This window comes from Engraulis encrasicolus, chromosome 1 (assembly GCF_034702125.1).
Source record: "Engraulis encrasicolus isolate BLACKSEA-1 chromosome 1, IST_EnEncr_1.0, whole genome shotgun sequence".
Classification (NCBI taxonomy): Eukaryota; Metazoa; Chordata; class Actinopteri; order Clupeiformes; family Engraulidae; genus Engraulis; species Engraulis encrasicolus.
The window spans coordinates 42,792,471-42,813,760 of NC_085857.1; the positions used below are offsets into that span (position 1 = coordinate 42,792,471).

Sequence of the window (21,290 nt, forward strand, 5' to 3'; positions counted from 1 at the left end):
GAACCCAACTACTTTTAATAATATAATGGACTGAATGCAACTAAACCAGACATCACTATCATTGATGAGGACAATCGAACTGTTGATATAGTGGAAGTAGGATGTTGCTTTGACTCATATCTAGAAGAAACATTTTGTGAGAAACTAATGAAGTATCAACCACTTGTTCAGGAAATCACTGTGATGGGCTACAAACATTGAGAGTAAATAGAATGGAGGCCAAAATTCTATTTCATTGTTGAAGCCAAGTTGGAGCCAAGGTTGGACCCAAAAAGACCAAAAAATGGCCAAATCCCATTCATTCCTATGAGAGACATAAAACCCTGTATCTCCCTTAAATGCCACTCCAGGGGGATCATTTTTCGCTCAACTAGTAGGTCCCCTTGCTCTCCAACTTACCAGGGTGGTGATTTTTTGTGGTGATGTTTTATTTTAGAGAGATATTAAAAGTTAAATTGACCAATGAGCATAAGAACATGGTTTGATTGACCGTTAGAAGTCTTGTTGTTGTCCAATCAGCACCTGCGTTTGGCGTTGCTAAGGTGGAATGTAAGTTGGAATGTTCCCAAATCTGGCTTCAAAGCGTTGAATGGCAAATAGCGTTGATTTGGCGTCCATTCTATTTACTGTCAATGGCTACAAATGCCAATATATAGTGCTTGTATTTGGAACTTTGGGCCACGTGCATAGACTGGGGCTAAGGATGCTTGGCTTCCCAAAAATGAATGCAAAAAGCTTGCTTGAATATTGTTCAATATCATCAATAATTGGTAGTCGACACATATGGAGAAGAAGGTGCTGTGTATATCCTTGAGACTTTTACCCCACGGACTATTGATCACTGTGGTGCCACTTATCTAATGCCTGAATATCTTTGCAACTGATAAATTTGTGTCTATGGAAACTCAATTTTGAATTGTGGGCACAAATAAAGAAGTAAACTGTGTGTGTGTGAGAGAGAGAGAGAGAGAGAGAGAGAGAGAGAGAGAGAGAGAGAGAGAGAGAGAGAGAGAGAGAGAGAGAGAGAGAGTGTCTGTGTTAGTGAGTGAGAAAGGAGGCGTGTCACTCACATTTAAAAAAATCATCCCTGGTCTTGGGCTCGTCACTAACCAGAGGCAGGGCAGGTCTTAAACTGAGCTGTAAGGAAGCAGAATTGCATAAATCAAAACCCCAACAACAGCAGACAGGAGTCTCGCGCGCCATCCTACGTACTTCTGCCAAAAGATTGGCTCCATACAGTCTGGTTACTGTTTTCTGTCTAGGGTTGTTGGCTGGCATGATCTTGCCGGCCAAACCTCCCCAGAAAACAGCCAATAAGCGAAGAGACAGGTTGGTGGGGGCGAAAGGGGGAGGGTGCTCTTGATGATAATGACGTAAACGCCCGCGCTAAGTTTTTGTTGAGTAACTGTCGGCGATTGGGTGAGAGCTGCCCAATCATTTCAAACCAGAACTGAGTGAAAACTTCCCGCTTCATGCAATCGCGTCAAATCAAACAACCTCCAGACCATGAATATGAAATGAAATGGTAGTATTATGGGATGGTCAGGACCAGGCAAAGACTGGATAACTTTCTTAAGTCATCCAAAGCCTTTGCAATGTTTCCTCATTTGTGTCAATAAAATACCATACATTTATGCTTCTATTAACTAATCAACAAAATAGTATTGCCTCAATCCAATTTACACTTGTAATTTTTGAGTGATTATTATTATTTTTTTGTTCGTTTTGGAACACAAATATAACTTACCCTCTTACTCAGCTCCACAAGTTCAGCCATGATTATATTTTTGCTCAAAGCGTGTCTTCGGCGGAAAGTCTTCCTGCACTGGGGGCAGCTGTAAACTCCCGCCCTATCTTGGTGATCCCAGCACTCTTTAATGCAGACCATACAGTAGCTGTGTCCGCACTGAAGAGTCGTTGGATCCTTCAGTAGCTCCAAACAAATAGGACATGTGAGAATGTCCGTGTTACTCGCCATTGCTTCTGCCATGTTTTTCAGCTGTTAACTTGTGGCGGTAGATCTTGAGGAAGCTCTTGATAAACGCCTCAGTTTCAGTATCGTTTCTGCTGAAGAGACACAACACATCCGTCTGTCTACTCTTCAGATGGATTTCTATTGGTCCAAATATTTGTGGCAGTCTTTTTGAAGGTGAAGTTAACAGGATGTGTTAACCGACAAGCATACAGCTTTGATATTACCTCTCTGACAATGACATTTCATGAAAAGGTTGCCAACATGAAGCCATATAATGTGCACTGTGCCACCAGTGGGATGCTGTAATAGTCACTGAAAACCTTCACATCACCACCATAGTACTACAATGACAACAACATTACATTGAATTCAGTAACCAAATGACCCACTGATATCCTACAACGGACACAGGACATCTTGCGGATCTTCCGGATCTAACAGCTGTGTTTGATAGCCGGGCTCCGCCCTACTGGTGAAGCAACGCCTTCGGCTCAGCTACACACAGTAGGGCCAGGAGCTTGCTCAATCCCGCTACAGCGGGTACTCCACCCACTTTGTCTGGAACCAATCAACTGAGCATTGCCAACCGTCCTGGGTAGAGGCGTGTTCAAGGCAGTGACGTGTTTAAGCAGAGACGTTCTATTGGGCTAAGACATGTTTGGTTTAAACTTCGGCACAGCCCTCAACCAGTAGCAAGCCGAGGGAGAAGGGTTAAACAGGCCATGGAAACAAAGTTCTTCCGGTATGGAAACTCTAATTGTTATAGTCCTGGTCAGACCAGAATCGCGGTACGTGATCTGAAGTCTATGAAAATCAGGGAAGTGTTTGACATTGTCTACCACAACACTATTCACACCTCTGGACAGGCCTGCCTGCCGACAGGGAGAGACAAAGCGGTATGTTGTCCCGGGCCCAGGGAGATAGGGGGCCCAGAATTGTGTCCCCATTACATTGGGTAGGGGGCCCTTTCAGATGTCTTTGTCCTGGGCCCAGTGAAAGCTGTCAGCGGCCCTGCCTCTGGAAACACTGTTGGGCGTCATAAGGCGATTTTTTGGTTTTGGAACAGCAAGCCAAATTCTGTTGTTTTTGTTGTCCACCAACAACATTTGGGTTTCAGACGAAAAGTTCAGAATATCAGCTTTCATTTCCTGGTATTTAAATCTATATTCAATTTTGGATTTATGACCATTTTGGTGAGCAAAAGTATTGGAATAAAATTGAATACTTTGTGGCCTATCCATGGTTTGCAACGACTTCCTCAAGCCTGCTACCCATGGACATGGAGAGAGAGAGAGAGAGAGAGAGTGAGCGCAAGAGAGAGAGAGAGAGAGAGAGAGAGAGAGAGACGGGGGCTGTGTGCTTAGGCGTGCACAGATAGGGATGAGTTTTGTGTGTGTATGGAGGTAGTTTGTGATGATGGGAGGAGTTCTAGCATAACTTCCATAGACAACGGAGCTAATGTCTTACATTCTGTAAGAAAACCAACAACTATGATTCCAATTATATCCCCAATTATCTTTCAAGGCACCTATGTATAAGAGATGTGTATCAAATAGCAAAGAAACACCAGCTCGTTTCTTGGAAACAAACTCATCTCTTGTTGACTGTTGGTATTAAAGTGATACACTCTCAGAAATAAAGGTACATAACTCATCGCTGTGGCAGTACCCTCAAGGGGAGTACCATTGCGTCTCTTCGTTGGCACCCCAAAAAAGAGGTGCATTTAATTTCTTGCAATGTCGACTAATGTGCATCTGTCACCTCTTTTTTGAGGTACCACCCAAGCGACGCAATGAGAGCCCTACCCAATGTCTTCAAACTGATAAATATTTCAAAATTAAAGTCCCATGTTCACTCACAATGGGAAAAGTGGTGGATATTTGTTATACTCTATTTTAAAAACCCCAAAAAGAATTTGCTGCCATATGGCAACGCCATGCAATAGAGGGTTAAATCGAAATCGACATGGTTGATTAGTGTAAAATGAAACTTAGGCTATAAAGTTTTGGCAACTGCTAAACCTTTAGCCTATATGACACCAGTCCCTCATAGATTATCCATACAAATATCAGATAAAGTTCTTCCACAGCACAGTTTTTTGTTAGAAATGTATAAAATGAAACATACAAAGTTTTGGCAACTGCTAAAGCTGCATATTATTACAGTCCCTCATAGAGTATCCATTCAAATGTCAGATAAGGTGTTATTCCTTAACGAGACTATGGCTACATCTCAAATGACGCACTTTTGTCAGTGCACTGACAGTCAGTGCACAGTGCACACAGTGCACTGAGGTCTTTAGTGCATATGTCGTGGAAAAAATTGAGCACTATGCACTGTGCCCTCGCTGGAAGTGACAGCTGAGCATGGCATTAGCTTGCCAAAATATGAGTTGCCTACTGTTTACAATGCACAGCGTCTGGTGGTTGTATTTCCATGTCCTTCACCCCAAAGGACAACAATCACACATACAATATTTTAGTTGCCATGCAAAGGTTGGTGTCCCATCAACATTACTTACAGAATTAGTAGACTGTTGACCAAACTCTTCTACTGAACTGAATGCCACATTTCCTCCGTGTCATTGTCAACATGGCCGCCGTTCAGTGCGTGCAGTGGCCATCATTCAAGCACTGCAATTTTCCGCCATTATTAGGGGATCATCCTGGCACTTTCAGTGCACTGGCTCAACTGCAATTTTCAGCGTGAGCGCCCTAGGCACTGAAAAACAGTGCCCGAAGTGCACAAGTGCGGCATTTGAGACACAGGCACAGCCTATGACTACACTGGGGTTCTCGAAAGCGTAGTTGTTTGCCAGTTAACAACTTGGGTTGTTGTCAATGGGAAATTGCAAAGTAGCTAACAAAGTAGCTAACATAGTTAGCAACTATGGTTTCGAGAAATGCACCCCTGACCAGATTCCCGGTTCGAATCCCGACCTGCCAGGTTGGTGGGGGGAGTATTAACCAGTGCTCTCCCCCATCTTCCTCCATTGGCCGTGTCTCAAATGCCGCACTTGTGCTCTTCGGGCACTGTTTTTCAGTGCCTAGGGCGCTCACGCTGAAAATTGGATGGATGATTCCCTAACAATGGCGGAAAAATGCAGTGCTTGAATGATGGACACTGCACGCACTAAACGGCGGCCATGTTGACAATGACACGGAGGAAATGTGGCAATCAGTTCGGTAGAAGAATTTGGTCAACAGTCTCCTAATTAGGCCTATGTAAGTAATGTTGATGGGACACCAACCTTTTCATGCCAACCAAAGTATCGTATGTGTGATTGTTGTCCTTTGGGGTGAAGGACATGGAAATACAAGCACCAGACGCTGTGCATTGTAAACAGTAGCCAAATTGTATCTTGGCGAGCTAATGCCATGCTCAGCCGTCACTTCCATCAAGGGCACAGTGCATAGTGCTCAAATTTCTCCACGACACTATGCACTAAAGACCTCAGTGCACTGTGTGCACTGACAAAAATCTGTCATTTGAGACATAGCCCATGACTCAGGTACCCTGAACATGGTACTGTCCTACCTCGGGGAGCCACTGGGGGCTACCCCCTTGAATGGGTGAGGTATCACTTTGCTTTTAATTTGATATAAAAAACATAGAAGGCCATCATAGAGTACTTATATGATACATATAAAATGCATACCGGTATACATTTCACACAAAAACAATAAACATTATTTGTAAATGCCATACATAATTTGTACTTTATTTATACTAGTTTTACTTAATACTTTGTATGAGAAATCACTAAAGGCGCCACTTTCACACATGACATTTATATTTTTGATCAATACTTTTACAAGGATTAACAAGGATTTAGCACTAAGATAGTGGTAAGTTGTTATACTGTACGTTCTGAACATGTTCTTTTCATAAGGAATGTGTATGAATTTTATATATTTTTTCCGTACGGGTAATAACAGCCTAAAATGAAGAAGTTTGACCTTTTTAATCCTTGTGTCCTGAAGAAAATAATCTCTGGATATAGTGTCTGATCTCTGACCTGTAGTAGCCACTATGGACCACCACTAGAGGGCTCAATAGGATTTATCAAGTTGACTCACGTAAGCACTATGGATGGAAATGGACAGCTGGTGTTGCAAATGTGTGAAAATGGACTCAAAATTTCACCCAATCCAAAATTACTCTACTCTACTACTCAACAGTACTCTACCCCATGATTTCCCTTTGTCTCTTTGCTACATGACATCACTCTTACTGCCTTCGCTCAGGAGAGCTGGAACACTTTCATGACCACTTCCCAATAACACAAACATTTGACTTGCTTCTTTTCTCCTGAGCTCTTCAGCCATAGATGGGGGCACAGGATAGTTAGGCCCATGACGTTTTTAAGCTCAACTAGACGTGTTCCAACAGGTGAGCCCTAACCTGCCACCCTAGACCAAGACCAACTCTTTACCCATAATACTACAGCAGCCCACTGTGTTGACATGCTGGTGATGACTGTCTCAGGTATACTGTAGTGATCAACAACGCTGATGTCATATGCAGAGCTCTAAATGAACACCCACCAACCGGCCTGCTGGTGAAAATTCAGGTAGGCTGGTAGAAAAGAAACTTACTAGAGACTTTGATTGGAAGTGAGTGTATGTTTGGCTAATAAAGATTATATTGCACACACTGCGCTCTTCCGTCTTGTTGGTGCGTCTCTGAAGTAATTGCTGGGCCAGACAGACGAGAGCCTTCATCAGTGTAGACCCGTCATCAGTGTGTGGTCACACTGATGAGGGCTCTTGCAGCCGAAACGTCTGTCTGACCCTGCAATGTTTGAAGAAAATAAAAGAAAAAGAAAGAAGAAAAAACTGAGTGAGTGTGATCCATTCCCTTATTGGTTAATAAATATTAACACCTAGGCCTCCAAATGGGGAAAAAGTGTATTTATTGCCGTGGCCATTTGTAATATTCACACCAAATATTTATCATCAACAAATCACATGCAAACAATACATTTCCATGACAAAACCTATTTCCTGGTACACTACTTTTTTTGCTTAAGCTTGAGCAATATAATGTCATACAGGGTAATTACCGCAACTATTCCTACGTGAAATTCAACATTAAGGATGATGAACAAACAACACAACAGAACACGCACAGGAAAGCGAATTATGCCAAGAGCGTTGAGAGCACTACAATAGCTTTATTCGTCTCAGGCCAATATGGGCCCTTTTATTACAATGCCCATCACTCACTGTCAGTTAACATAGTTAGGTAAGCAATAACATTCAAAATACTGTACATCCTGGAGTACACCACAAATATCGGAAACCCATTCCCATGCAGTATGAAGACAAGTTAATAATAGCCTGCATCTGTCAGTACATACACTAAGAACGTAAGTAAAAGTAATTCTTGTATTTAAAGGGATATGCCACTATTTTGGGGCTTAATACAGTTAAAATCGTTGGCTGGGGTTTATAAAGGTGGTGAAGTGTCTTATTTTTCATGTTAACCCTGTGAGACCTGAACCATGAAAGCAATGAGAGAAAATTCTAATTTTTTGGAATTTGCTTCAATATTGGTCCCTTATAAGAAATGTAAAAAAAAAAATTCTAAATTTTGTTAAGGTCACTGAGATATTTAATGCATCATATATGATGCATCAGGCTTTAAATAAATGAAAATTCCAATTTCATGACCATTGAAAAATGACTTTTAATGCATTTACAACTTTTTTTTAATTTAAAAAAGTTGTCAGTCAATTTAATTTGAGGATTATATTTAGTGAAATCCTGCCATTTTTTTTTAGCCTACCCTTGTTTTAGTAGGACCATATTTTACATTTCCCACAGCCTGGTTGGGTAATTTTTTTAAAATCTATGTAAAAACATAGCTGATCGAATGCTTAACAACCTATTTATGAGTGTAATATAGATCATTATTCATTTTTTAATGTGGAATTTGAATATATGGGTCCATTACTACAATTGGACCATTTCTCCATTCACTTCAATGCATTTTTTACGAGATCATAATTTCAACATTTTGCATTACATTTTTAAAATTGCAAGTAAAACCTGTTTCTTAAGGCAATATCTTTGTCTTGAAGTAAAACAACGTGTGTTTTGTTAAATGATCGTCGTGGTAGGCCTATGCTTTGTAAGTTTCCCTATGGCAAAATGCGTTGATGGCTGACTTCCTACCGCCGGACGGTGCTTATTTGTTTCATCAGTTTTAGCACGATCTCTCTGCAACACAGTGTAAAAATATAAACTCTTCCTTGATTAATTGCACAAAGCAAGTGTTCAAATTAAGGGATGTAGAGTTATATTTCGGAAATTTGTACACAAACCCTTTGCAATTTGATGATATCTCAGCATCGGTCAGGGAAACCGCTTCTACCCCATTTTTCTAGTTTTCGCCGAGCTGTGGTCAACTTGTTGTCGACCGCTGCTCTCTTGTGGCGGTTTCTGTGTACCGCAGGACGTTTGGAAATGACACACAGGATGTTTTTGAGATCGATTTTTTTTGTGTCAGCGGGGAGAGGGCTTTGAATTTGATGAATCAAATATGATGCGTCCGGTGCGATAGGGTTAAACGTTGTCTTGCTTTAAGACGAGTTAAAAGAGGGAGTATATAGCTAAGCTAGAGAAAGTCAATGGATCACTGTAGCATGCTATACGGATGCATTGACTTTCACTAGCTTAGCGACATGATCCCTCTTTTAACTTGTCTTAAAGCAAGACAACGGCTTACATGAAAAATAAGACACTTTACCACCTTTATAAACCCTGGCCAACGATTTTAACTGTAATAAGCCCCAAAATAGTGGCCTAACCCTTTAACAGGAAACAAGAGCAATAGCAGTAACAGTATAGCAGCCCATAAAAGTCTATCATAACAGTTTGGGGATTAATCATTATCCCCAAAAACAATCTTGTCAATAACTCTAATCTGGCATGAGACAATCTCAAATGGCACTTTAATCATGGGTTGGAGAGGTGTAAAAGTTGTACTTTTCCGTGATAAATATAAAACCCAGGGTAGAGTGGACGTCTGAACATGGTCTGGCTTTTGTGCAGGAGGGTCATCTTGTCAGAGATCTGGTAGAAGGCCAGAGTTCCTGCCCTGTGGTCCACATACACTCCTACTGTTCTTGCTCTGTTGCGGTCAACTCCATAAACCTTATCCTTTTTTTTGTTGTGTTTGAGAAAATGAGGGCCATTGTCTAATTCAAATATCATACTCCAGGATTGTGAATTGTCCCCAAATTTTGTGTCCTTTGCTTTTCTGCTTATTTCTTTGTATGACACTGCTACGCCAATCAAACCACAGTCTATATTTACCTCCCAGTAGCCGCGGCCGGTCACACTCTCTCTACACAGCACCAGATTGTCCCAGTCAAATCTCTCTGGGTGATCAGGGTAGCCTAGACTGTAGGTTCTGCTGCAATTCATATCAGCTTTTGTGTTTCTGTTAAACAACTCAATACTGCAACTTGCTGTGTTTGGGTCCAGGGTAAAGTTGGTGTAATCTAGAACAGAACATATTTTAGGGTTAAACTTTAAAAAAAAATTGAAAGGTGTGTGTGTGTAAGAGAGAGAGAGAGAGAGAGAGAGACGGGGGCTGTGTGCTTAGGCGTGCACAGATAGGGATGAGGTGGTACTAAAGCACCTACCCCTTTACCCTACTGTACAAAATAAAAAAGTTTTAACAATGTGGTGTGGTTCATGTTGATATCATAATCTACAAATGCTTCACAATCAGAAGCATGTGACAATAATGCCCAATATAATATGTATCCTAGTACGGCCAGAAGTTCCACATGTCCCCAACCTATGCTTTAGAACCCTAGAATGTCTGTGCACGCCACTATCTGTGTGTGTGTGTGTGTGTGTGTGTGTGTGTGTGTGTGTGTGTGTGTGTGTGTGTGTGTGTGTGTGGTATGAGAGAGGGGGGGGGGGGGGGGGGGGGGGGGGGGGGGGGGGGGGGGGCGCGGGGGCGTGGAAGGGTTGTCACTCACATTTCAGAAAGTCCTCCCTTGTCTTGGGATCCTCACTAACCAGAGGCAGGCCAGGTCTTAAACTGAGCTGTGAGGAAGCAGCATAACATTCATGTCAAAACCCCCTACAACAGGAGACAGGCTAAACCTGTTTTAGTCATCCTCATTTGCAATGTTTCCCCATTCCTTTCAAGAAAATATCTAACATACATTTATACTTAAGTTCAAGTTCACTATTTTGAACAAGCCCCCTTTCTGAACAATAAAGTAGAATGGTTGTCAAAACATTTTAATTTTTACTGTTTTCTCTGTTATTTGGATAATTAGGCTATTCTAAAACCAGTTGAGGCAAAATCCAAATTATCCCAATAACGGAAACAACAAAAATTTGGTGAGTAACACTGTTTTATAGCAAACAGTTCAGAAAGGGGGCGATATTTTCAAAATAGTGCACTTATCCTTAAGCAAAGCACAAAAATATTGTCTCAATTCAATTTATATTTGTAATTGTTGGGTGATTTGTTTTTTAACCGAAATAACTCACCTTCTTACTCTGCTCCACAAGTTCAGCCATGATGATATTTTTGCTCAGGGCAGGTCTTTGGTGGAAAGTCTTTCTGCACTGGGGGCAGCTATAAACTCCCTTCCTATCTTGGTGATCCCAGCATGCTTTAATGCAGACCATACAGTAGCTGTGTCCGCACTGAAGAGTCGTTGGATCCTTCAGTAACTCCAAACAAATAGAACATGTGAGAATGTCCGTGTTACTAGCCATGGCTTCTGCAATGTTTTTAAGCCTCTACCGGTAGCTCTTGAGGAAACACTTGATAAATGCCTCAGTTTCAGTACTGTTTCTGCTGTAGAGACACAACACGCCTATCTGTCAACTCTTCCGCTGGATTTCTATTGGTCCAAATATTTGTGACAGTCTTTTTAGAAGGCTAAGTTAACACCCAGGATGTATTGACTGGCTAAAATACAGCCAGGATATATCGAGGCTAGAGTAGAGTAGAGTAGAGTATAAAAGATACTCTACTCTACTCTACTCTACTCTACTCTACTCTACTCTAGCCTCGATATATCCTCTCTGAAAATGACATTTCATGAGAAGGTTGTTCAGTAACCTAATAACCCACTAATATCCTACCACTGACATAGGACATTTCAGCATCTTCCGGATCTGACAGCTGTGTATGACATTGTCTGCCACAACACTATTCACAACTCTGGACAGGCCCGCAGACAGGGAGTGACAAATGGATATGTTGTCCCGGGCCCAGGGAGATAGGGGGCCCAGAATTGTGTCCCCATGACATTGTATGTGTTGGGTAGGGGTCCTTTCAGATGACTTAATCCAGGGCCCAGTGAAAGCTGTCAGCAGCCCTGCCTCTGGAAACACTCTTGGGCGTCTCTAAGGCGATTTTTTTTGTTTTGGAACAGCAAGTCAATTTTGTTGTTTTTGTTGTCCACCAACGACATTTGGGTTTCAGACGAAAAGTTCAGAATATCAGCTTTCATTTCCTGGTATTTAAATCTGTATATATTCAATTTTGGATTTATGACCATTATGACCATTTTGGTGAGCAAAAGTATTGGAGAGAGAGAGAGTGAGCGCAAGAGAGAGAGAGAGAGAGAGAGAGAGAGAGAGAGAGAGAGAGAGAGAGAGAGAGAGAGAGAGAGAGAGAGAGAGAGAGAAGATGTAGTTTGTGATGATGGGAGGACTTACAGCATAACGACTAGATAGGGATCTCTGTCTGGGTATAGTTCCTTGTCACCATGCATATTTGTGTGTGTGAAAGTGAAAGCCCAAGTGGGAAACTCCCATTGTCATTGCGACATAGCACTCCACAGCACCCAAGTGTTCATTGCACACAATGAAATTGAATTTATGCCTCGCCCGTGCAAGGGGGCAGCCCCCAATGGCGCCCGAAAGGGAGAAGTGCGGCGGGAGGGTACCATGCTCAGGTTACCTCAGTCTGGGAAGAGGATGGGGGCAGAGCACTGTTTAATTACTCCCTCCACCAACCTGGCGGGAGTCAAACAGGCAACCTTTGGGCTACAAGTCTGACACCCTAACAGCTTACCCATGACTGCACATTGTGTGTGTGTGTGTGTGTGTGTGTGTGTGTGTGTGTGTGTGTGTGTGTGTGTGTGTGTGTGTGTGTGTGTGTGTGTGTGTGTGTGTGTGTGTGTGTGTGTGTAAGCAACACATTTCTATCTGAGTTAGAGCGAAGATTAACTTCATCTGGCATTTGGCATGTCATGGCATCTGGCATGTCATTTATAAGACCCCAAGAGCAGTATAATACACTTGACATAATGAACTGCACAGAATTTCCATCCATATAGGCCTAATCCAGCAGGCGATCTAATTCCTGGGTTGCAGTTCGAACAGCCACAGAAAATGTTGAGTTAGACCTAAAGACACACTATAGGTCTTGTTGAAGGAGAGGATTGTGCACATCCCAGGGAAAGGTGCAGGACGAAGGCCACGTCCGCACACTTAAAATCCTTTTTGTTGTCTTTTATTATTTCATGAAAGGATTTTAAGTGTGCAGACTTCTCACTTTGATAAACTACTTCACTATAGTAGGTCTTGCCACCTTCCTTTCGCTTTTGACTGTGCTTTACTTTCTCTTCTTCTCTGCTGAGTTTTACCTCAATATCTAGCCTTGCATGTTCATGCATGCATGTAGAGCTGAAATCTGATCTGATGCATTCCTGGATCTTTTCTCTTGAATAATGCCCACAGCTAGCCTATCTCAGTGGTCAGGTGATCAGTGAGCCTTTCATTTTCTTCAAATCTGAATTTAGGAATAACATACAGTATAGGCCTACCTCTCAACTCTGAAATCAACACCAACTTCTTTTAAAAGAAGGAACAAAAACATATGTAGTAGTAGCTGGAAGTGGTAGTGAGAGATGGACTTTTGTTATTTTGGTTTAGTTTTTTTCTCCTTGTGTGTTTCTCATCAATTCACAAGGCTCATGTCTGAAATGAGTCATTTATTCAAAGGCCAGGTGGCACATTACAAAATGGCACAAAATGCTAAATTTTACATCTTAGTATTTTTCACATTACATCTTTTTTTTTGGTTGACAATACACCAGCCAACGGCCGCTTTATTAAAACGTAGGCAGTAGAACTCTATATTATATTGTTAGCAATTGAGTGTGGTCTATACCAGTGTTTCTCAACCTTTTTTAAGGCGAGGCACCCTTTCAATTCATGAAAAATCTCAAGGCACCCCAAACCAACAAGCCGTAACATGGCATCGCATCCGATACCACACAAGCTTAGAAAAGTAACACGTTTGGAAACGTCACACGACCTACGCTTGAAGTTGCTGCTGACCATGGGGCGACCTATATTTACTTTATTGTGCATAAATGGCAGATGAAAGATTCCAATGACTAGCATTAACTTATCAATTCAGACAAATATGTATTACGTTACATCATTTTATTTATCAGCCACGTTTCCGCGGCACCCCTGAAGGGGGCCCGCGGCACCCCAGGGTGCCCCTGCACCCCTGTTGAGAAACACTGGTCTATAAGACCATGTGCTAAATAACAACATGGACGCATGAGCAGTCTTAATAATCCAACACAGGACGTCTTCCATTCCAGTGTATTTTTTTCTTTTCTTTTTTTTTTAAATCTATATTTTTTGGTCTTTTTAGACTTTATTATGGACAGGACAGTACGAGAGGTAGACAGGAAGCGAATGGGGAGAGAGACGGGGAAGGACCCGGGCCGGGAATCGAACCCAGGTCAGCCGCATGGCAGGTGAGTGCCCTATTAGATGGCCATGGCAGGGCCCATATAGTATTTCTCCCACTTCAGATGTCAAAAAAATAAAATCAATGGCATTGGAAACATACAATACCAGTCTACAGTCCCGATCGAAATGGAAGGCAGCGGCTTGATGTCTCCCTCCCTAAATAAACAGTTGTCTGATCAGTATGGCTTTCGTTGTAAAGGTAGTCTCATATTCTAAAGTGTTAATTTCGAAAGGCACTAACCAGAGGGCTGGCCTGTCACATTGGTAATAATAACATAATGTTTGAAGAAAAGAAGAAAACAAATCATTTACACACATACAAAAAGAATGTGTGGAGAGCTTTTTAAAAGCTTCCCAGCTACAAAACAGTCTAACCAGTCTCTGAGACCAGCATTATAAAGGATTACCATTTCTGTTCTTATTTTTGAATCTACGTGTCTGGAGAGAAGGTCTACAAAACTAGATCTAGACAGAAACCGGCAACGTATGCAGGTGTGGTGTCGGCAGGTCGGGCGTTGAAGTCTGCAGAGGGCTGGTTCTGGTACCAAGCTTGCAGTGGGGGTTGCGCTGGGTGGTAGGACTACTGTCCCGGTGTGAAGGCGGCAACGCCATAGTTGATGGGGTATTCACCTGGCCCATCTGTACAAACAACAAGAGGCCACGTCACAATTCAGTTCCATCGGGGGGCGCTGTGGCGCAGCACGCTAAGCCCCCCACATTTGGGCTTACATTGCCCACGGGAACCCCGATTCGAATCCGAGTCATTTCCCGACCCTGCTCCATCTCTCTCTCCCAGTCATTTCCTGTCTACTCTCACACTTTCCTATAATAATAAAGGTCGAAAAGCCCAAAAAAATACAAGTTCCACTATTGCTATTTCCAACATAACAACACTGCTAACGCAGCCAGGGCCTAGTGGTTAAGGAGATGGGCTTCAGATCAGAGGGTTGTGAGTTCAAATCCCACCTTGCCACTCCCCATCTCGCTCCATGACTGAAGTTCGCTTGAGCAAGGCAGCTAAACCCACACTGCTCCAGGGACTGTAAGCAGTATTCTGTGCTTAAAATCAGGGCTCCAAACAGGTTCAAGGAACAAAAACCGGAAACGAACGGAATTTTATGAGGAACTGATAACTGAGAAACAAAAACAAAATGGTCTTCAACTGTTCCAGAACAGAAACATTATTCTGAAATCCACGAAACCGATTAATAGCGTTTTTTTTTTCGTTCTCTATTTATTTTCACAAAATCATAGAGTTAGGGTCTGGGGGAAAAAAGACTATTTCCAGTTGTATGGTCGTTCACCACCCGCTATACTAGTCTAAATCCAGGCAGCTTTCGCGGTTCCCTATTTCCACTAACACCCCAGCAATTTGGCGATTTGCTGCCCGCAAAACAATATGAACGAACAATATTTTACGTTCCAAACCAGTTCAAGAACAATATGTTCATAGCAGAACGCAAGAACGAAATCATTAAATATAAGGGAATCGTTCAGGAATGGAATGATTTAAAAATAATTTTGTTTTCAATACCTGCTTAAAATAACTGCAAGTCGTTTTGGACTAAAGCGTTAGCTAAATGTGATGTAATGTAATGCTATCCAAAGGAGCTGGAAGCAACTGACCCTCGACAGCTGACATGTTTCGCCTACGTCTTCACGATACCATCTTGGAAGTCCAAACAACTGACGTGTTTTCAAATGATCCTCAAAAAATCAAAAATCCTTGAATATGATTGGATAAACAATCTGTCCGTCATCTTTACTGACGTGCCATTTTGGAATTATTCAGGTAGAAGTCCCATGTCCTTCATTCCACTTTATATTGAAGAGTTCAGATGCAAAAACCCCTAACCGCAGAAATACACCAGCGGCGATGCGATTCAAGCGACAGAATGTAGCAGCAAGCGAGGAGACAAGAGTCCGTACAGGCAGAAGGCAAAGCATTCAAGCATTCCCATTGGCTGTCGCGGCTTGTCGCCTAACCGCGTCATAGAAAGTTGAAAAGATTTCAACTTCAAATTGTCGCGCTCGTCGCGCAAATCGCTCTAGTCTCCAGAATCGCTTTTGTCTCTCGACTCAATACAAAGTCAATTACTTCCGTCGCTCGACTCGCTCAGATCGCCGCTGGTGTATTTCTGCGGTAACTCCATTTCTGAAGACCTGCATTTCTATATGAACGGCCATCCAGGTTCTTTGCTCGTGAATGTGCGTTACGCCCCTTTTTGGGGGAAAACAAACCGAATGTCTCATTAACTTACATGCTACATCGGCTAGCCTAAATGAACACAGTCCATGCTTCAGTCATGGCTGTTTGGCTATATTATTTGAACAGCCGACAACACAACACGTCTTCGGCATGTTGACTGTGAACAATGCTAGTCTACAGGTTGTTGTCTTTCGGTTATTCTTTCCCAACACCACCAATTGACTTGCATTGCCTTTTCCCCCAATGTTTTCCCCTAAAAAGGGGTGTTACCGGGCATAAGCCCACACTTACCATCATCCCAATAGGCAGGAGGGGCCTCAGTGTTGACTGGTCCTTGCTGTGTGGCACTGGGCATTGGCTGACCTCCATATGGTGCAGGGGTTTGGTAGCCTAGGTGCTGCTGGTTGAAAGAGTAGTGGCCTGGGTGCTGCTTGTTGCTAGGGTAGTAGCCTGGGTGCTGCTGAGTAGAGATGGGGCTCTGCGGGTACTGGGTGGTGGTGACCAATGTCATGGGATTCGTGGCGGCCACCACCGCTGCACAAGGAGAATAATGGGACCAGACATGACAAATAATACATAATGAGAAACTTTTGTCTTTTGTTCATATGTATCTTTATGGCAGGGTGTAAACGGACCTGAACAGAAGTTGGATAAGATGGTGCCATACCTATTGGGTGTGAAGTGTGTTCAGTAAGATTGTCTAACTCAGTGGTTCTCAACCTTTTTTGAATAAACGCCTTTTTTGACCTCCTCATAAGCCTCACAACGCCCCCTAGCCTCATCATAAGCCTGCCAATGCCCCCTTAGTATTGCAAAATAAAATAGATTAATGCCCCCCAATGGTGACTAAGCCCCGCACCCACTCAGTTGTGTCCTTCTCAACGCCCCCTGGGGGGCTGTAGCGCCCCTGTTGAGAAACAGTAGTGTAAAGATTTTTTGGGAGTCTTTTTTACTTTATTTGATAGGACAGCGTGAGAAGTGGACAGGAAGGGACTTGGGAGAGAGACGGGGAGGGGTCGGCAAAGGGAATCGAACACGGGTCAGCCGCATGGCAGGCGAGTGCCCTACCGGTTGGCCACGGCACAACCAAGAAACACTAGTCTAGAGAATTTCAGACAATGTATCTTGTACAGCAGTCACTCTTTAATAAATTTGGCCATTTCAGACTATGGCATTTTTTCCCACTCTGTACAGTAATTGAAGTGGTTAATGGTTTTCATGCAGTTGGACCAGAGAACCTCTAACAGGGAGAAGGCTCAGTCTCATTGGTTCCCATTGTAGCCAGTTAGCTTTGCATGCATAATGCAGTAACGAGCGTGGGCCAGTCCTTCATGTGGGAAAATGTATGGAATGGAAAGGGGAACCCATGCTAAATACATTGCTACTGCGATTTCCAGTCACAAATATCATCAACAAAACATTCCTGGTAAGCACTATGACTGTTGTTTAACAATAGGCTGTATTGACAAATCGCACAGGTGTGTAGTTTTACAGCAGGTTAGAAGATTTCAACCTGTACTCGCTAGCATCGCGCTAATGTTTATGGGTTTGGCCCCATAAAAATTGAGCTTTGTGACCCAGTATATAATAATCTAGTGGCGCAAAATAATCGAAACGCTACTCAAATGGGGTCTTATTATTTCTAGCTTCGAACTTAATATTAATATTTCAGGACAAAAAAATATAAAAAATCACAAAAATGATCATGGTAAAAAACTCCATTGACACCCATTCATTTTGCACTGTCCCGTGGTTAGGGTTAGCCAATTGTGGCTAACAGGAAGTTCCGTGAGTGAACAGCCCCTGGTTGGACTCACGTTGGGGCTTGTGGTACTTTTTATACAGGCAGCAGCAGGGGCACACGCAGCACAAGATGAGCAGTAAGCTGAGGACGACGGCTGACATGAGGACACCAAACATCACCATATTCCTTGAAGGTACAAACCGGGAAAATCATTTTAATATTTCACACAGATAAGAAGAAACATCTTCCTTGTTCACCATTTAATTCGATTTATGACGTTGGAGATTTCAGCCTATACAACAAAGGTCCTTCAAGTAGGATTGTGGCCAGAGTAGGTACTGCAACTACGCTGCTCATTGCAACTGAGGTGCCTATTCACAAATTTGATGTTTTCATGAATATTTACTAAGTAATAAATTAATATTTCAGTGAAGTGAAAGCCCAGCTGGGAAACTCCAACTCCCATTGCCAATTTGACACAGCACTCCACTGCACACAATGAAATTGTGCCTCACCCGTGAAAGGGGTAGGCAGCCCCAATGGCACACCAAGGAGGCAGTGCAGCAGGACGGTACCATGTTCAGGGTACCTCAGTCATGGAGGAGGATGAGGGAGAGCACTGGCTAATTACTAGCCCCATCAACCTGGCGGGTCGGGGAGTTGAACCGGCAACTTTTGGGTTACGAGTTTGACGCCCTAACCGCTTACCCATGACTGCCCATATATACTAGTATGATGCATGGCCTATTTCTGGAAATGCAAAATGGCGGACATGGAGAAGATCCACCTTTTCATTGTATGAAGAGTATGATTTTCCCAGTCATAAAGAAGGGGCAGTGGTACGTACATGTAAATATTCATGAAAAAAGTAACATTTGTGAATGAGCAGCATGGACTCTGGACATAAACAAACAAAAAAAACACTTAATTTTAATTAAATATAAAACAGTGTTCTGAGTAGAGCATACAGTATAAACAGTAGTATATGCATTTTAGCAACCTGAATATGGTTTCACTTTTACATTTATTTACATACCTGTTAAGGATTGAATGTTCATCAAACTCTGTAGTTTTGCACCTCTTTTGTTCATCTTTAGTAAACTGCATGAAGTGGCTGGAACAGCAGAATCGGTTGGTACAGTTACCACAGCAGTGCTCACTAAAGAAGCAAGTTTTTTTCCACTGATACTGGCCATTTTTATAGTATGGCTCACATTCTTCTCCTGTTAAGAAAAAAAGACAATGGAATCTTGGCATCATTTCTTTTCTTTATTTAAAAGATATTTTTTGATCTTTTTGACTTTATTCATGATAGTGCAGATGGTGACACGAAGCGAGTTGGGAGAGAGAGCCGGGGAAGGGTGGGCAAAGGACCCGAGCCAGGTATCGAACCTGGGCCGGTCACATAGCAAATGAGTGCCCTACCATTTGCGCCACAGTAGGGCCAGGAGTCCTACTCCTGACAGAAGGTGGGTAATGCTCACAAATATTTTGGACCAGAACAGACATGCTTTGCCTTACTAGTGTTGATCATTTTGGCATCCATTGGGTGCCATTTGGTAATGATTTCATTTCCGTAGGCTATCTGTAAATTGACCTTGTTTCGCCCTGCACATTAGTAAGATTAACATCTACAAACCATTTTGGCTGGTGATGAAAAAAGTTTGTTTATGGTCCAGGTTTCTCAGAAGGTATAAGCAGTTGACCCCAAACACATACATCCAACATTGAAATCTCACACACCAACTGACGAGTCTACATGCATACATCTACGGTGTGTAGTAGTAGGAAAGTTTAGTGTAGGTTATAAAGATTAAGTTCTTCACAAATGTGATCTAGCTGTTTTTCTCAAATGAGCCTAAATTATTGAGTTGAATTGTGTTTGCATCAAAGGGTTGAACTGAACAATGTCATGCTTTGATGTGCTCGTGGCCAAATGTCCACTGAAATATCCACTGTACATTGCGGATTCATTGTTGTATTTGCATGGCATTTTGTCTCTCAGTCAAAATTTTTTTAAGCTCAGTACTCAGGCCAGGTTCCAGCGTAATTGAGAAAAGTAGGCTACTTGGGTCAAAATCCACTCAAGTACAAAAAGTATTTATTAAAAGTAAAAGTATGGCATGGCAGAAAAAAAACACTGGCTTCATTACTTTGACCACAACGACTTTATTTAAGAAAAACAGTCTTGTAAGTGTTAAGAAAATCAAAAGAATGCATTATGAAGTTTGAAGAAATCCAGAAGGCCGAAACGTCACTTCACCATTAAAACATGGAGCAGCAGAGTGTACGGGATTCTTTTCATTTTCTTTAACATCCACTTAACTAACATCTACAAATATATGGTTATGTCAGGCTTTGATCCTCATCTTACGAGTAAAGACTTCAAGCTGTGGAACTCCATGCGCACACTTCACTGAGAAACAGTGCAATCAAATTACACCATCATTGGACACCAATTTCAAATGTAGCCAACAGATGGACATTTACCAGGTAGTCTATGATGGCAGCAACAAATGTAAATCTTACCAAAGGTTGATAAAACTGATGAGAACGTCCCCAAAATCACTAGAATGTAGACCACCAATGCCATGCCTTGCGGTCGTCCTGCCTTGACTTGCTCTGACAAGTTGAATTGCGGACGCGGGTGGTGTTATCTGTTCTGTTGATCACACACTCATGGATAGGCTACGCCCAAAGGCGCATCTTGACAGCCCAGAGACGACACTCTGGGCCTGTCTCAAAACCTAGTGCAGTGCACTTCCAAGTGTATCAGCCTAATTAGTCACACCCACTGATTGGATACTCTTTATTAGTCACACCCAGTGATTGGATATTCCGTAGAGTTCACCAAAGAGTATCCAATCACTGGGCGTGACTAATTAGGCTGATACACTTGGAAGTACTGCACTAGGTTTTCAGAAGGGCCCACTGTAGCATTCTCTTTGCCCTTGCTTTAAAAAAAAAAAAAATTACTGCATGATTTCCATTGTTAGAGACGCATTCTAAAGCAGATGACTCGTTTTAATGAAGACTCGACCCTAGGCCTATTGCCAACAAAAACAACGGTAGCCACTGTAGCAGCCCCACAGAGAGTCTTGAGAACCCTCTTCGGTAGGCTATATTTTATAGGCTATAGGCCTATAGTATAGGCCCACTACGGCATATAGCCTATTTCTTTTTTATAAGACTTTAAAGGTACACTGTGCAGGAAATGGTCAAAAAAGATACTGCGGCTATGCTGCTCATTGAAACTGGGCTGCCTATTGCCAAATTTGATCTTTACATGAAAGTTTACTAAGCAATAGACAATTATTTTTTAGTATGGTCCTAGTAGAGTCCTTTTGCAGCTAAAAATGGCTATTTGTGGAAATTCAAAATGGCGGACCATGGAGAAGATCCCCCTTTTCATGTATAAAAAGTGCAATTTTTCCAGTCATAATGAATACTTAGAATTTGATGCTGGTGGTAAGTATTGATGAAAAGGGTAACATTAGTGAATGGACAGCATGAATTCTGGAAATAAACAACTAAAAATCTCACACAGTGTCCCTTTGAAGGTAAACTGTGCATGGAATGGTCAAAAAAGATACTGCGGCT

The 21,290-nt window shown here is 42.3% G+C and overlaps 1 protein-coding gene across 1 annotated transcript; it reads right to left on the bottom strand.

The window, feature by feature from the left end:
- Positions 1 to 13,552: 13,552 nt before the first annotated feature.
- LOC134469951 (protein shisa-5-like) lies at positions 13,553 to 20,351 on the bottom strand. The gene is made up of 5 exons (XM_063224009.1): positions 20,220 to 20,351; positions 18,727 to 18,913; positions 17,764 to 17,876; positions 16,238 to 16,480; positions 13,553 to 14,376 (listed from the first exon to the last, which is right to left on the bottom strand). Exons 1-5 carry the CDS (start codon positions 20,281 to 20,283, stop codon positions 14,318 to 14,320), a joined length of 666 nt encoding a protein of 221 aa, XP_063080079.1. The 5' UTR covers positions 20,284 to 20,351; the 3' UTR covers positions 13,553 to 14,317.
- Between the last annotated feature and the right edge of the window lie 939 nt (positions 20,352 to 21,290).

Excerpts from the sequence above, each read along its gene's own strand:
- LOC134469951 (XM_063224009.1), bottom strand. The coding sequence starts at position 20,283 with ATGGCATTGGTGGTCTACATTCTAGTGATTTTGGGGACGTTCTCATCA. Across the intron at positions 17,877-18,726 it reads GAACATTCAATCCTTAACAG|GAATATGGTGATGTTTGGTG; the intron begins GTATGTAAATAA and ends TGTACCTTCAAG. Across the intron at positions 16,481-17,763 it reads AAAGTACCACAAGCCCCAAC|CGGTGGTGGCCGCCACGAAT; the intron begins GTGAGTCCAACC and ends CTCCTTGTGCAG.